The sequence below is a fragment of the Vitis riparia genome, chromosome 11, assembly GCF_004353265.1.
Source record: "Vitis riparia cultivar Riparia Gloire de Montpellier isolate 1030 chromosome 11, EGFV_Vit.rip_1.0, whole genome shotgun sequence".
Classification (NCBI taxonomy): domain Eukaryota; kingdom Viridiplantae; phylum Streptophyta; class Magnoliopsida; order Vitales; family Vitaceae; genus Vitis; species Vitis riparia.
This window is the reverse complement of record NC_048441.1, coordinates 8,648,313-8,662,066: the sequence shown is the minus strand read 5'-3', so window position 1 is coordinate 8,662,066 and position 13,754 is coordinate 8,648,313. Positions and strand designations below refer to the sequence as shown.

Sequence of the window (13,754 nt, the reverse complement as noted above, 5' to 3'; positions counted from 1 at the left end):
TACAGAAAAAATTTATATCTCCTTTCTATTGCCAAACAATATGTATACTTGTTGCTTATTTTTGATAAAAAAAAAAAAAGGGAAAAATTTAAAAAGGGCATATAAAAATAAATAACTTTAAAAATATGCTTTAGGGTTTAAATCTTGGCCATGTTTATCTTTACTTGAATGCTCTGATTAACTTTCTAATATTTCATTGGGTTAGCTAATGTCACTATTTTAATTGGTTTCGTTTAAATGTTCAAACCATGTAAAATGATTCAATTCATCTTCTTTTTCAAAGGTTTCATAAATGACTCACATCAATTGTAAGTATAGGTAAATCGGTATATTTTCAAATTTTAATACATGCTCAATTGTTTGACCTTTTCATTTTATTTTTTCAACATTTTCAATGCTTTTTTCAAATTTTTTATATTTTTAAAATTAAAAATTGTATTAAAAATAAATACAATTTATAAATTTATAAATATTATAAATATTTATAATTTATTTTTACTAAAAGTAATATTTTATATATGTGAAAAAGGTAAAAAAAATGAAGAAAAAAATCAATTAAAATATTTTTTAGTTATTATTGTATAATTAGATCGAGCTGAAATGGTTTAAAATCAAACCCAATTCCACTTGGGTGTAAAATAATTTATCAAATTCACTCCGAATATGTTTATATGTACTCCAAACCCATTTATATTTATTCCGAGTTTGTTCCATTAAGGTGAAATTAGGTAAATATCCAAAAAAAACTCGTTTCATTGTCAATCCTAATTGTCATAAAGTATATGAGGTACCAAAATGGTTGATGAGAAACTATCCATAACAATAATTAAAGGGAAAGAAGCTGAGTTTTAGGGTCCTCTTGCCTCGTATTTGTGTTAAAATGGAGAATAAGATAAAAGTAAAATTGAGTTTAACAAAAAGAATTTGTCAAACAAGATTTTCATCTATGTCAAAAGATTTTGTGGCGATTAAGCATAGATTTTATGGTAATTAAGTCTAATTTGTTTTGACTGATTGGCTGTATTATAATAACTCTTTGTTGATCAACAATTGAGGCTTGAATCCTTCATTTGTATGGAGCCAATTTATAGAGCTTCTCATTTGTGAATTTTCTCTTTTCTCCCTTCGGGGATGTAGGGGTCCCACTGAATAATGTTAAAATGTTTTTTTGTTCATTTCATCATCTACTTCTTTTCTCTTTCTTTTTTTCCTTTTTTATTTTTTATTTTTATATGCAGTTTGGAAATGAAATAGGAAACTCTATTTCATTTTATTTGCGTTTTTCTTTAAATTTTTCAAAAACCAAACATGGAGTAAGAGGGAAAGTTTTTGCAAGCCACAATCAATCCGAAAATCTCTGATTTTTAGCAATTCCAGAGGAAAGTGAAGACAGATTAGGTTAGGTGGCAAACCCCCTTCAGCAAATGAAGCTAGCAGTTTCTCAACAACAACCTAGCTATATTCAAATATTGAATGGATGTAAAGAGGGTGTATCTCCCAATCCTCCCTGTGGACAAGACACCGGAACAGGGCATTTAAAGTTTGTAGGAACCTTTATGCTAATTCCACATGCTTAATTAATGGATCATCTAAATCATAATTCTCCCTTTTCTTTTTCACTACAACTTCTCAAGTTCCAAGTCCACTCCAGATTTATGGAAACAAAAATAATTGCGAAGGGAGAAAAAAAGAGTTATATATACCTACAAATTTATATCATTCATCCTACATAATAATTGCGAGTCGAAAACACGTTTCATTTTGAGAGTTTAAAGACAATCAAACATCACAAAAATTCATCGGAACACTCATCCAAAATCATGCCAAATCGAGCCTCCATCTACTAAATTTAAAAGTTCTACTCTCACTGCTACAGGTGATGACTTGCATCTTCATTGTTCCGAAAAATCTCAACCTTGAGTGAAGTTCCAGTGCATTTGACCAGCTCGAAGGCACATATATCACCTACTTCCAAAGAGTTATTGATTCATGCCTAATTGGTGTCTCAGCTGATTCATGTCCAGCTAGTGCTCCTTGATTGAGGGAGTAATCAACAAAATTTATAACCTATTACACCATGAACTAGGGTAGCAAAGACAAAGCTACTATAGCATAGTGGCTCTAGGATCGTTCACTGGGATGAGTTTTCACTTCACAAATGATATTAATTCAAAGCTGAATTGGTGCCTTTTCATTTCAAGGTTAGCTTTAAAAGAAAACATAATCTTTGGTGGAAAAGGTTGGTTTTAAGCTAACCAAAAATAGTAACTAATTTTACTTACAAAGAAAAGTGTTTCTTGGAGTTTCAGATCACTAGGCTCAGATTCCTTGTACAAAAAGGGAGTTCCGGTCACTTGTTTCTTTTCCTCGTATTAGAGAATTAACATATAGTTCCTTCTCCAACCGGTGTTATACAGATGCTTCCCATTAATGGGTTCAAACACTAAATCCCTCTCACTGATGCAACTTGCAATGGCTCATACCTCTCACCTAGCACTTGCCATTCAAGGTGATCTTTAACCTTGGATTACCCGTCAAAAGCTCGCAAGAGATAATTAATGGATGTCTCCTTGGAGTCCAAAAGCTTACCAAGTGTTGGCAATTCTAGAAAATCCTACCTTCAAGTCACCTCCCAGAGGCTCGCAAGAGGTAAACTAGTGAATCTCCATGGACGGAGATCACTTGCCTTACCAAGTGTTGGCCCAGGTGATTTAAAGGCGTTTTAAGTTAACTAAAAAGATAAAAACCATTAATGGGTCACTCTTTCTCTTCATTAAAAACTAAAACAAAAAAACTTCCAATTTATGCATGAGGAAACTTACTCGGTTACCTTAGTTCCAAGAGACAAAAAGCCTAGCCTCTCATCCTCTGAGGAAAAATCCTCAGAGTTTGATTGGCTAGAAAGAAAACTAATAAGAAAACAAAAATATATATGAAAAGCAGAGCAAGTGCTCTGTATTTTACTTCCTTCCCAAAACTGTACAAAGGATGCATCACGGAACAAGCTCCCGAGAGCTATATATAAAGAAAATTACAAAACAAAATATTTGAGGTTATTCACCCCTTTTCCAAACTTAATAACTAAGGAATCCTATAATTGGTGGGTTACAAGGAGAAAATGGGGATTTAGACATAAAAAATCTGAAGCAAAATATCCAAAAGAGTCGGTGCAAATATCAGGAAGCTTCAGGACCATTGCACTGTGCAAAATGGCTGCGAAATCATTTCGCAACAAAAGGGTGATTTCGCAGCCGTGCAAAATTCTTCCTTTAGCTTGGAGTGATTGTCTTCCAATGGCTGTAACTCCTTCATTTCAACTCCGAATCATGCACTGTTTGAAGCGTTAGATTCTTGACTTCCTGAGCTTTGAAATGGTATATAGTATGTAGAAAATGGACTTCGGGAAGTGCTCCAAAAGTGCGAAAGAAGATTGCAGCTGCTGTCCTCTATTTTCTTCTTTGCTTCTCTCCTTTTTGCATTCCGGATTTGCTTATGGCAAAGGACTTCAAAGCTTCGGTTCTTCATGTTTCTGAGTTTTCCATTGCTTTGCCATGGATTCCAAATAACTCTCCTCAATCTTGGATTGCTTTGGTGATCAAAAACCTATCAAAACACCAAAACTTAACACAATTTGATTAGAATTGATTGCAAGGGTCCTTAACATGCCAATTGAGTTAAAAGGTAATAACTACTACTCAAAAGTGTTTAAAAGAGTTAATTACAAGCTATGAAATAGCACTTTTTGAGTAGTAATCACTCCCCCCAACCGACATATTGCTAGTCCCTTAGCAATGAAGGAGAGAAAAATAAAATAAAAGTACCATAATTTACAACATCATGCTGATCAAAAAAACAATTTTCGAGTGGCATGATGATCTAACTCTCACATGGAACATTAAAGAAATAAAACTCAAACTTCAATAGGAGTTATCAAATAATTTGCCTAGTCACAATTCATAAAGAGTAGGCATTATGCAAATTTAAACTTCAAAATAATTTCCATTCCCAAAGGTCTAAACCTTACTCTTCCACAAAAGTCTAAGTGTTACTTATTAGTTTCCGAATATAGTATGTTGAACTAATCTCTCCCCTCAACCTAGTTCTTTTCAAAGCTTAGCAAACTAATCAACCTCCAATAGGCTAAGAACGCACCTCTTTTCTTTCATAATTTTTTTCTTGTCCATGTAACGGGGTCCATCGATGACTCCCAACCAATCAAGGTTTAGGGCATCAAGCTTTAAGGATTTTTCAACCACTAACTCCTCGGATTTCATCCCGGACTTTTGAGAATGAATTTTTAATACCCAAGCACCTACAGTATGTTAAACTCCACCTATCCACCCTTGTAACGAGCATTGAGGTCGGTGACTCCCAACCAATTAAGGCTTAGGGCACCAGGTTTTAAAGATTTTCACCATATACCCCTCGGACCTTGCTCGGGTTTCAAGGCAAGCAAACATTTTTTTTTTCTTTTTCAAAGACTCATTAGCCTTTTACAAGGTGTCTCAACACTATTAAATGAGGTCAAAGGTACCAAGTCTAAAATTTTCCTAAGTCAAGAGGGAAATAGTTTTTCATCTTATAATCGGAACCTATTGTGCATAGTGTGTGGATAGCTTAAAGTGGAAGAACTAAGGTTGAATTCAATAGATGTTTCAACAATTCATCAACTTTAGTAAGCATAATACAAACTCTAAGTCAAGTAAAAAGACAAAAATTCAATTTCTCCCTTTTCATTTTGAAAATTTTTCCTTAATAACCATGGAGAGTAGAATAAAAACTTAAAAGAAAATTTTAAATTAAGCAAAAAGCAACTAAATTACCAAAATAACTTAGCATTAATAGCAATACTTACTTCCTCAACTCTACCCCCAACCAAGCTGAACATTGTCCTCAATGTGACAAAAGTGATTAAAAAATAGGGAGGAAGTGGTACCTCCTGAGTGACATGGAGTCTAAGTCGTAGAGGAGAAACCACATGTTTAAAAAAAAAACAAAAGAGTTAGTGAGTAGAGGAAATAGAAAATTGTCAAGTTTAAACAAGAATTGATGTCTATATATGATGTATCATCAGTAATACATCCAATCCTAGAATATAAGACATCAAAACATGGAATTATCTATACTAATATAATAAGTAAATACAAAAATAAAGAGATGATCAAGTAATGGTAGGGTCCTGTGGAGCTGATGCATCTGTGGTGGCCTTTTGAGTGGGTTGGATCAAGACTTTGACATCTGCTTTGGTAGTCTCCTTAGGTGGCATAGTCTCCTCAACTGGAGCTCTCAGTTGGTAGCTATGGGATTTGATGGTTTTAAGGAGGTAAGAAATGGAATGAGAGGCTTCATGTGTGTGATCTCAGGGTGCGCGGGGCTCTCCTCTAGTTTTGGCCATGGCTGAAATGGAGAGGTGGCTGTTCATGAGTTCCAGAGGGTACTCAGCTGGTGCGTGAGGCTCTGTTGGCATTTTAGCAACTTCCCTTAGCTTTGCAAGGTGTTTTTGCAAACCTCCCTCCATTTTTCAAGTAAATTTTGCAATTTGAAGGCCATTTCGACGCTTGGAGGTGATTTGGCAGCCATTTTGAAGCTTAGTGGTGATTTCGCAGCCATTTTGAAGCTTGGAGATCATTTCATAGCCATTTCGCAGCTCAAAAGTGATTTCGCAGCCCAAAAGTGATTTCGCAGCTCATTTCGCAACTGCAAAATGAGTGTATGGGGCTTCAAAATGGTACTCATGTGCCAAAAAGTGGTTTCGCAGCTTCGAAATACCCTGCGAAATGGAGCTTTGGTTGCGAAATTAGAAGTTTTTACGTTCGCAGCCATTTCGCAGCTGCAAAACACCCTACGAAATGGGGCTTTGGCTGCGAAATTGGGAGTTTTTATGCTTCGCAGCCGTTTCGCAGTTGCGAAATAAGGGCCATTGTGCTGCAAAAATGGCACTCGTGTGCCAAAAGTTGGCTTCGCAGCTGCGAAACTCCCTGTGGAATGGGGCTTTGGCTGCGAAAAATGAAAAGAATTTTTTTTTTTTTTTTGGGTTTCGCAGCCATTTTCGCAACTGCGAAATAAGGGTACTGTGCTGCGAAATGGCACTCGTGTGCCAAAAGTTGGCTTCGCAGCTGCGAAACACCCTTCCAAATGGAGCTTTCCCTGCGAAATGGAGGATTTCATGCTTTGGAGCTTCGCAGCCGCTTTTGTAGCTGCGAAATGGGGGCTCTTATGCTGCGAAGTGGCACTCGTGTGCCAAAAGTGGTTTCGCAGCTGCGAAAATTTTCGCAGAGAGGGGTTTGAGGCTACGAAACGGTTTCGCAGCAAAGTGCCGATTTCGCAGAGGCTGCGAAATCTCACAGACCCCTGTTTTTACCCTGTTTTTGCCTTGTTTTTGCCCCTTTCTCACTCCGAAAAATTTCCTTTCAATTTCTTTGCAATTCCTCCTGATTTTGATCATCCAAAAACCTATATTACATCAAAACAAAGTAGAATTAAAGCATTAAAATCAAAATTAAAGCATTTAAATCAAAATTAAAACATTGAAATCAAAATTAAAACAAGTAATAAGTAAAACAAAAAGCTATGGACTAGTTAATCTTAAGAAAGACTAAGTCCATTAAAAAATTTGATCCTGATTTAGCTTGCCCGGATCCCATATGAAGTTAGCATCTCTCACTTGAGACTTGGTTTGTATGATTTTCCCATACAAAGCTTGGAGAAAAGGTGGATGCATGTGTTTCTTCGTCATTTCTTCCTTGATGACTATCCTCTGTGGTTCTTCATCTAATTTAAGATCATAGCCATCTTTCTCTGTACTTTTCCCCTTTTTCTTTCCTTTGATTTCCTCTCTCTTTTCTTTCTCTGTTTCACTCTCAACCTCATGCTCTAGCTTGGATGTGGGCAGATCAACCTCTTTACCACTCCTCAGAGTAATCACTTCTTTGACTTCCCTCTTTTGTGAAGATTCTCCCTCCTTAGCCTCCATTTCATGGATACTCATGGAATTTTGATAAGGTTGAGAAGGAGAGTTTTCTTTCTCTTGCACTGTTTTGAGGTTGGCAAACCTTGAGATTGAATCTTGGAGATTATCTATCTTTTGAGATAGATCATGTTGCACTCCATCCATCTTTTTATTCAATGAACTCTCTACACTGTCAATTCTTTGACTGAGCTGAGCATTGATGGATTTTTTAGCTTCAACAAAGTCTTCCATGACCTTGTTAAGATTCATCATAGCTTGTTCAAGGTTTGAGGCTTGCTGTGGTGCTTGAGCAGGTTGCTGATACTGAGGTGGCTATGGTTTCCAAGAGAATGTTGGATGGTCCCTCCAATTGGAATTGTAGGTGTTGCAATCACCAAACATTTCCCTCTCCGTTGGAATGATAGGACACTCTTCAACCAAGTGCTCATAAGATAGACAAATGGCACAAGGCCTTCTTGCATGTGGTGTCTGAGAGATGGCTTGCACTTCTTGCATGTGGTTCATTTCTAGCTCATCCAATCTCCTTTCCATAGCTGCAATCTTTGCCTTCATGTCCATGCCGTCATTCAAAATATACATCTCACCCTTAGCTTTAGGTTGAGACGTCATTCTTCCCATATCTCTAGCATTTGGTTCATCCCATTCTCTTGAAAATTCAGCCATATAACTCATGAAGTTCATGGCTTCCTTTGCTATCTCGTATTCAATATGGCATGCACAACTAGCAATTTGTGAATTAAAAACAGAGAAGACAAAAGAAAAACAATTCTAAGAAAAAACTAAGGTAAACTAAAAGCTAACTAAAAGATATACTAAAATATGAACAAAGAAAAATAAACAAATAAAAAGAGTTAGTAAAAAGGAAAAGAAAAGTCACCAAACTTGTGATGAAGATCACAAGTACTCTAGAAAGGTGATATCACTATAAAGTGGCACCATCCCCGGCAACGGCGCCATTTGATTCATGTCTAATTGGTGTCTCAGCTGATTCATGTCCAGCTGGTGCTCCTTGATTGAGGGAGTAATCAACAAAATTTATAACCTATTACACCATGAACTAGGGTAGCAAAGACAAAGCTACTATAGCATAGTGGCTCTAGGATCGTTCACTGGGATGGGTTTTCACTTCACAAATGATATTAATTCAAAGCTGAATTGGTGCCTTTTCATTTCAAGGTTGGCTTTAAAAGAAAACATAATCTTTGGTGGAAAAGGTTGGTTTTAAGCTAACCAAAAATAGTAACTAATTTTACTTACAAAGAAAAGTGTTTCTTGGAGTTTCAGATCACTAGGCTTAGATTCCTTGTACAAAAAGGGAGTTCCGGTCACTTGTTTCTTTTCCTTGTATTAGAGAATTAACATATAGTTCCTTCTCCAACCGGTGTTATACAGATGCTTCCCATTAATGGGTTCAAACACTAAATCCCTCTCACTGATGCAACTTGCAATGGCTCATACCTCTCACCTAGCACTTGCCATTCAAGGTGATCTTTAACCTTGGATTACCCGTCAAAAGCTCGCAAGAGATAACTAATGGATGTCTCCTTGGAGTCCAAAAGTTTACCAAGTGTTGGCAATTCTAGAAAATCCTACCTTCAAGTCACCTCCCAGAGGCTCGCAAGAGGTAAACTAGTGAATCTCCATGGACGGAGATCACTTGCCTTACCAAGTGTTGGCCCAGGTGATTTAAAGGCGTTTTAAGTTAACTAAAAAGATAAAAACCATTAACAGGTCACTCTTTCTCTTCATTAAAAACTAAAACAACAAAACTTCCAATTTATGCATGAGGAAACTTACCCGGTTACCTTAGTTCCAAGAGACAAAAAGCCTAGCCTCTCATCCTCTGAGGAAAAATCCCCAGAGTTTGATTGGCTAGAAAGAAAAATAACGAGAAAACAAAGAATATATGAAAAACAGAGCAAGTGCTCTGTATTTTACTTCCTTCCCAAAACTGTACAAAGGATGCGTCACGGAACAAGCTCCCGAGAGCTATATATAAAGAAAATTACAAAAAAAAATATCTAAGGTTATTCACCCCTTTTCCAAACTTAATAACTAAGGAATCCTATAATTGGTGGGTTACAAGGAGAAAATGGGGATTTAGACATAAAAAATCTGAAGCAAAATATCCAAAAGAGTCGGTGCAAATATCGGGAAGCTTCAGGACCGTTGCACTGTGCAAAATGGCTGTGAAATCATTTCGCAACAAAAGGGTGATTTCGCAGCCGTGCAAAATTCTTCCTTCAGCTTGGAGTGATTGTCTTCCAATGACTGTAACTCCTTCATTTCAACTCTGAATCATGCACCGTTTAAAGTGTTGGATTCTTGACTTCCTGAGCTTTGAAATGGTATATAGTATGTAGAAAATGGACTTCGGGAAGTACTCCAAAAGTGTGAAAGAAGACTACAGCTGCTGTCCTCTATTTTCTTCTTTGCTTCTCTCCTTTTTGCATTCCGGATTTGCTTATGGCAAAGGACTTCAAAGCTTCGGTTCTTCATGTTTCTGAGCTTTCCATTGCTTTGCCATGGATTCCAAATAACTCTCCTCAATCTCGGATTGCTTTGGTGATAAAAAAGCTATCAAAACACCAAAACTTAACACAATTTGATTAGAATTGATTGCAAGGGTCCTTAACATGCCAATTGAGTTAAAAGGTAATAACTACTACTCAAAAGTGTTTAAAAGAGTTAATTACAAGCTATGAAATAGCACTTTTTGAGTAGTAATCAGTTATCTCGCACAAACTTTGTCCAACCTGAGGAGAACTGTACATTGTTTTTTCGCTTAATGTACTTGACAGACCAAGTTCTTCCATCTGAAACCGAAAGGATTGTATTGTTGTTATCCCTTTTGAAGTGCCTCTTGACAAAACTCAATGGTACAGTCTGCATGGATAAACAAAAGATTCTTCTTTAAAGATCATGATATGTGAAAATGTTGAGATTTGATATGCCAACTCGTCAACATACCATTATTGAGCAAAAATCAACCATACTGCCGTTTGAAAGCTTACCAAACTTTTCTTACTACCAACATAAGATGGTCGCATGGTGATAATGAAGAAAGGCTTTTCGAATTTGAAAGCTTTAGCTCTTTCAAGAGCTCCACCTGAAATGGATGGATAAGATTACAACAGCATGCAGCATCAATCAAAGACAAAGTAAAAACTCAGGCAAACATTTCTTACCCCTAGAAATTGGGATGAAGGGATGATAGTGGTGGGAACTGCAACCGTTATGAGGTTTAAAAGAAGGATTGTTTCTTGTTATCTCCCTTGTTTTATGGGTGGTTGGAAAATCACCCTGAATGTCCTCAATTTTTGGCAAGCTGCTTGCTCCATTAGGGTAGAACACTGCTTCACTAGAGGTAATATCGATCATGTCCATATAGTTTGTTGTTTTGGAGGATGGAAAATCATCCATACTCTCAACAGAAACTTTATGATGGTTATGGTAGTGATTGGGAGCAGTAGCGTATGGATATTCAATCTCAGAAGCGGTCATATCAAATATAAGCACATGGAAATGGGAACTACCTTCGTATCTGAATAGTAAGAAATGCCCATATCCTATAGAATAAAAGTCAGCAAATCACTGCCATCCACTGCTGAACAAAACCTCACCATGGAGTTTCAACAATTCTACCGGCCATTCAGCGCCAGTGGGAAGGTGGAGGAACACAAAATTTGAGAGACTGTTTCCATATTCTCTTAGAAAAGTCTGAGGAATTCCTTGTGAAATTTTTTTGACAAATTCACATTGTAGTACCATGTATAGTAGTACGAAAGAATAAAATTAGGAGAAGGCAAGAAAGAGGAACACTCACAGGGTATCCATGTGTAAGAAACGAAGGGTGTATGATCCTGAAAAAGTGTGGCTTCTAGGTGGACGTCATGGGCTTCTGAGACCTGAGGAGGAGCAGGAAGAGGACAGGATGAAGATGAAATTGGGTTAAATGTGATTTAATACATTTTCGGGGCTCGAGGCCAATCACAAATGACAGGTTATACCTGCCCCCTTCCCATTCTCTGCCACGTGGAAAAAAAATGTCTTATCAATTTTCTGCTTCGCATTTCAACTTAATTTCCCCTAAACTTTGGGCCAACTTAGATTATCTTAGTAGTTTCACAACTTTGCTCGATGGTGCAAGGAACGGAACGCCTCTCACATATAAAAATGAGGATGAGATAAATGGGTAATACATTATTTTTATTTACTATGAACTATTTATGGTATATAAGATTTTTCTTTTTCTATTATTTTGTAATTTTCACTCTCTAATTTATTTTTATTGATTTTGTTATTATATATTACTTAAAAAAAATACTTTATATATTGTCAAAAAAGGGAAAAATGGAAAGAAAAATAGAATGAAAGAAATAGTAAATAAAACTTCCATGAAAAATTTTAGAGAAATAAGTATAAATAATTAATAAATGCATTTAGCAATTTTTTTTTTGAGGAAAATATTTTAAAATTTTTCATGGTACATTGTTTTTTTTTTTTCTATCTCATTTTCCTTTATCTTCAAATAAAAGTTGTTTTTTTTCTTTATATTGTAAAAATAAAGAGAATATTTGAGAGAAGATATTCAAAGAAAGTCAATTTTGAAGTTATTATTTCCAATAACCTTGGCCCTATTTATGGGCTACAATCAATATGATTATAATAAATACTTTTTTGATAATTATGAAGGTCATATGAACAATTGCAAGTTTTATAATAGGAAATGGTGGTGTCCATAAAACTCTGAACCTATTTATTACACTCCTTAAATGTTAAACATTTTAAAATATGCCTCATTAATATCTTATTAGAAAAATACCTACGGGGAAAACCCTAATGAAGAAAAAATAGTATAATATTTCTTTCAATGTTTTTGAACTATCATGACTACCTTGTTAAAAACCTTACTAGTAAAACCGAATTGGATAAAGGTTGGATGAAGGGAAAATGAGTATAATGTTGTAACATCCTTGTTAATATGCTCCTCCTTATGCTAACATGATTATACTTTCTCTAATAACTCAGTATGAAGATATTTGAGTTGTCACACTCCATTGTTATATATGAGTTTCTTAAATGTTATATTTAGTAATGATTTTGTGAATAGGTTTATTAAATTGTCACTCGATCTTAATCACTAAACCTTTAATGTATCTTCCTTTGGTTGATGCAATATATTCAACATTGTCACCATATAATACTGTTATACATGAAACTCGAATATGTTGGATCATAAATCTTAACCATATACTTTCTATATTTCATGATTCGTAAATATTTTTGAATGATTTGATGAATTGACTACCATTGACTGGCTCTAAGAGAGTCAATTTCAAAATGTTTGAGGCACTCATAATAAGTCCACACCTTAGTTTGTTGTTAATGCCTTAAAAAATTTGTTTTGATGTGTTTTGTGAGATTTTTACAGAGTTAAGACATGCATCGCACACTTCCAACACTTTAGGGAGAAGAAAGTATCTAAATGGGGAACATTATAACCAAAAGCGCACTCCAATTTGAGCAAGCCCCCCATAGCACACTAACAAAAGCCCATTGTAAATTACATACGCTAGAAGCACCAATCTAATTTGCACACTTGGAGAAGCCCACTTAAACATTGCATACCTTTGAGTGGTGAATTGAATTGCACACTTAGGGAACCTTACCTAGATTGTACACTCCCTATTGTGCACTAAAAGGATCTCTATTTAGATTGCGCACTTAAGTGTACTCTAGTCAATAGCACACCTCCCTTAGGTGGCTCAACAACTACGCACCCTTCAAGGGCACAAAGAGAAAGCGTACCTTGTTACCTCAGCCTTCACAATGCTCATTATTCATAAGTGAACTATTGTTTAGCAATAAGGCAAACATACAACCAACCACCCTCAATGCATAATTTTTCCTAATAAAGCAATGCACGTCTCTAGGTAATGAAGTGTTGATTCATGCCTAATTGGTGTCTCAGCTGATTCGTGTCCAGCTGGTGCTCCTTGATTGAGGGATTAATCAACAAAATTTATAACCTATTACACCATATACTAGGGTAGCAAAGACAAAGCTACTATAGCATAGTGGCTCTAGGATCGTTCACTGGGATGGGTTTTCACTGGTACTGAGGTGGCTGTGGTTTCCAAGAGAATGTTGGATGGTCCCTCCAATTGGAATTGTAGGTGTTGCAATCACCAAACATTTCCCTCTCCATTGGAATGATAGGACACTCTTCCACCAAGTGCTCATAAGGTAGACAAATGGCACAAGGCATAGCTTGCAATGGTGTTTGAGAGATGGCTTGCACTTCTTGCATGTTCTTCATTTCTAGCTCATCCAATCTCCTTTCCATAGCTGCAATCTCTGCCTTCATGTCCATGCGTCATTCAAAATATACATCTCACCCTTAGCTTTAGGTTGAGACGTCATTCTTCCCATATCTCTAGCATTTGGTTCATCCCATCTTCTTGAAACTTCAGCCACATAAGTCATGAAGTTCATGGCTTCCTCTGCTATCTCGTATTCAATATGGCATGCACAACTAGCAAATTGTGAATTAAAAATAGAGAAGACAAAAGAAAACAAAAGAAAAACAATTCTAAGAAAAAAAAAATTAAGGTAAACTAAAAACTAAATAAAAGGTATACTAACATATGAACAAAGAAAAATAAAGAAATAAAAAGAGTTAGTAAAAGGAAAAGAAAAGTCACCAAACTTGTGATGAAGATCACAAGTGTTCTCAAAAGATCATATCACTGCAAAGTGGCACCATCCCCGGCAACGGCGC

General features: G+C 36.1%; 1 protein-coding gene across 1 annotated transcript; it reads right to left on the bottom strand.

The window, feature by feature from the left end:
* Positions 1 to 9,697: 9,697 nt before the first annotated feature.
* LOC117924730 (B3 domain-containing transcription factor VRN1-like) lies at positions 9,698 to 10,474 on the bottom strand. The gene is made up of 3 exons (XM_034843450.1): positions 10,273 to 10,474; positions 9,985 to 10,079; positions 9,698 to 9,856 (listed from the first exon to the last, which is right to left on the bottom strand). Exons 1-3 carry the CDS (start codon positions 10,472 to 10,474, stop codon positions 9,698 to 9,700), a joined length of 456 nt encoding a protein of 151 aa, XP_034699341.1.
* Positions 10,475 to 13,754: the final 3,280 nt, after the last annotated feature.

Bases quoted from the DNA above. Each gene is read 5' to 3' on its own strand.
- LOC117924730 (XM_034843450.1), bottom strand. From the start codon at position 10,474: ATGACCGCTTCTGAGATTGAATATCCATACGCTACTGCTCCCAATCAC. The intron at 10,080-10,272 runs GTGATTTTCCAA...CATCCATTTCAG, and splicing joins AAAAATTGAGGACATTCAGG to GTGGAGCTCTTGAAAGAGCT. The intron at 9,857-9,984 runs GTAAGCTTTCAA...TTATCCATGCAG, and splicing joins TTGGTAGTAAGAAAAGTTTG to ACTGTACCATTGAGTTTTGT.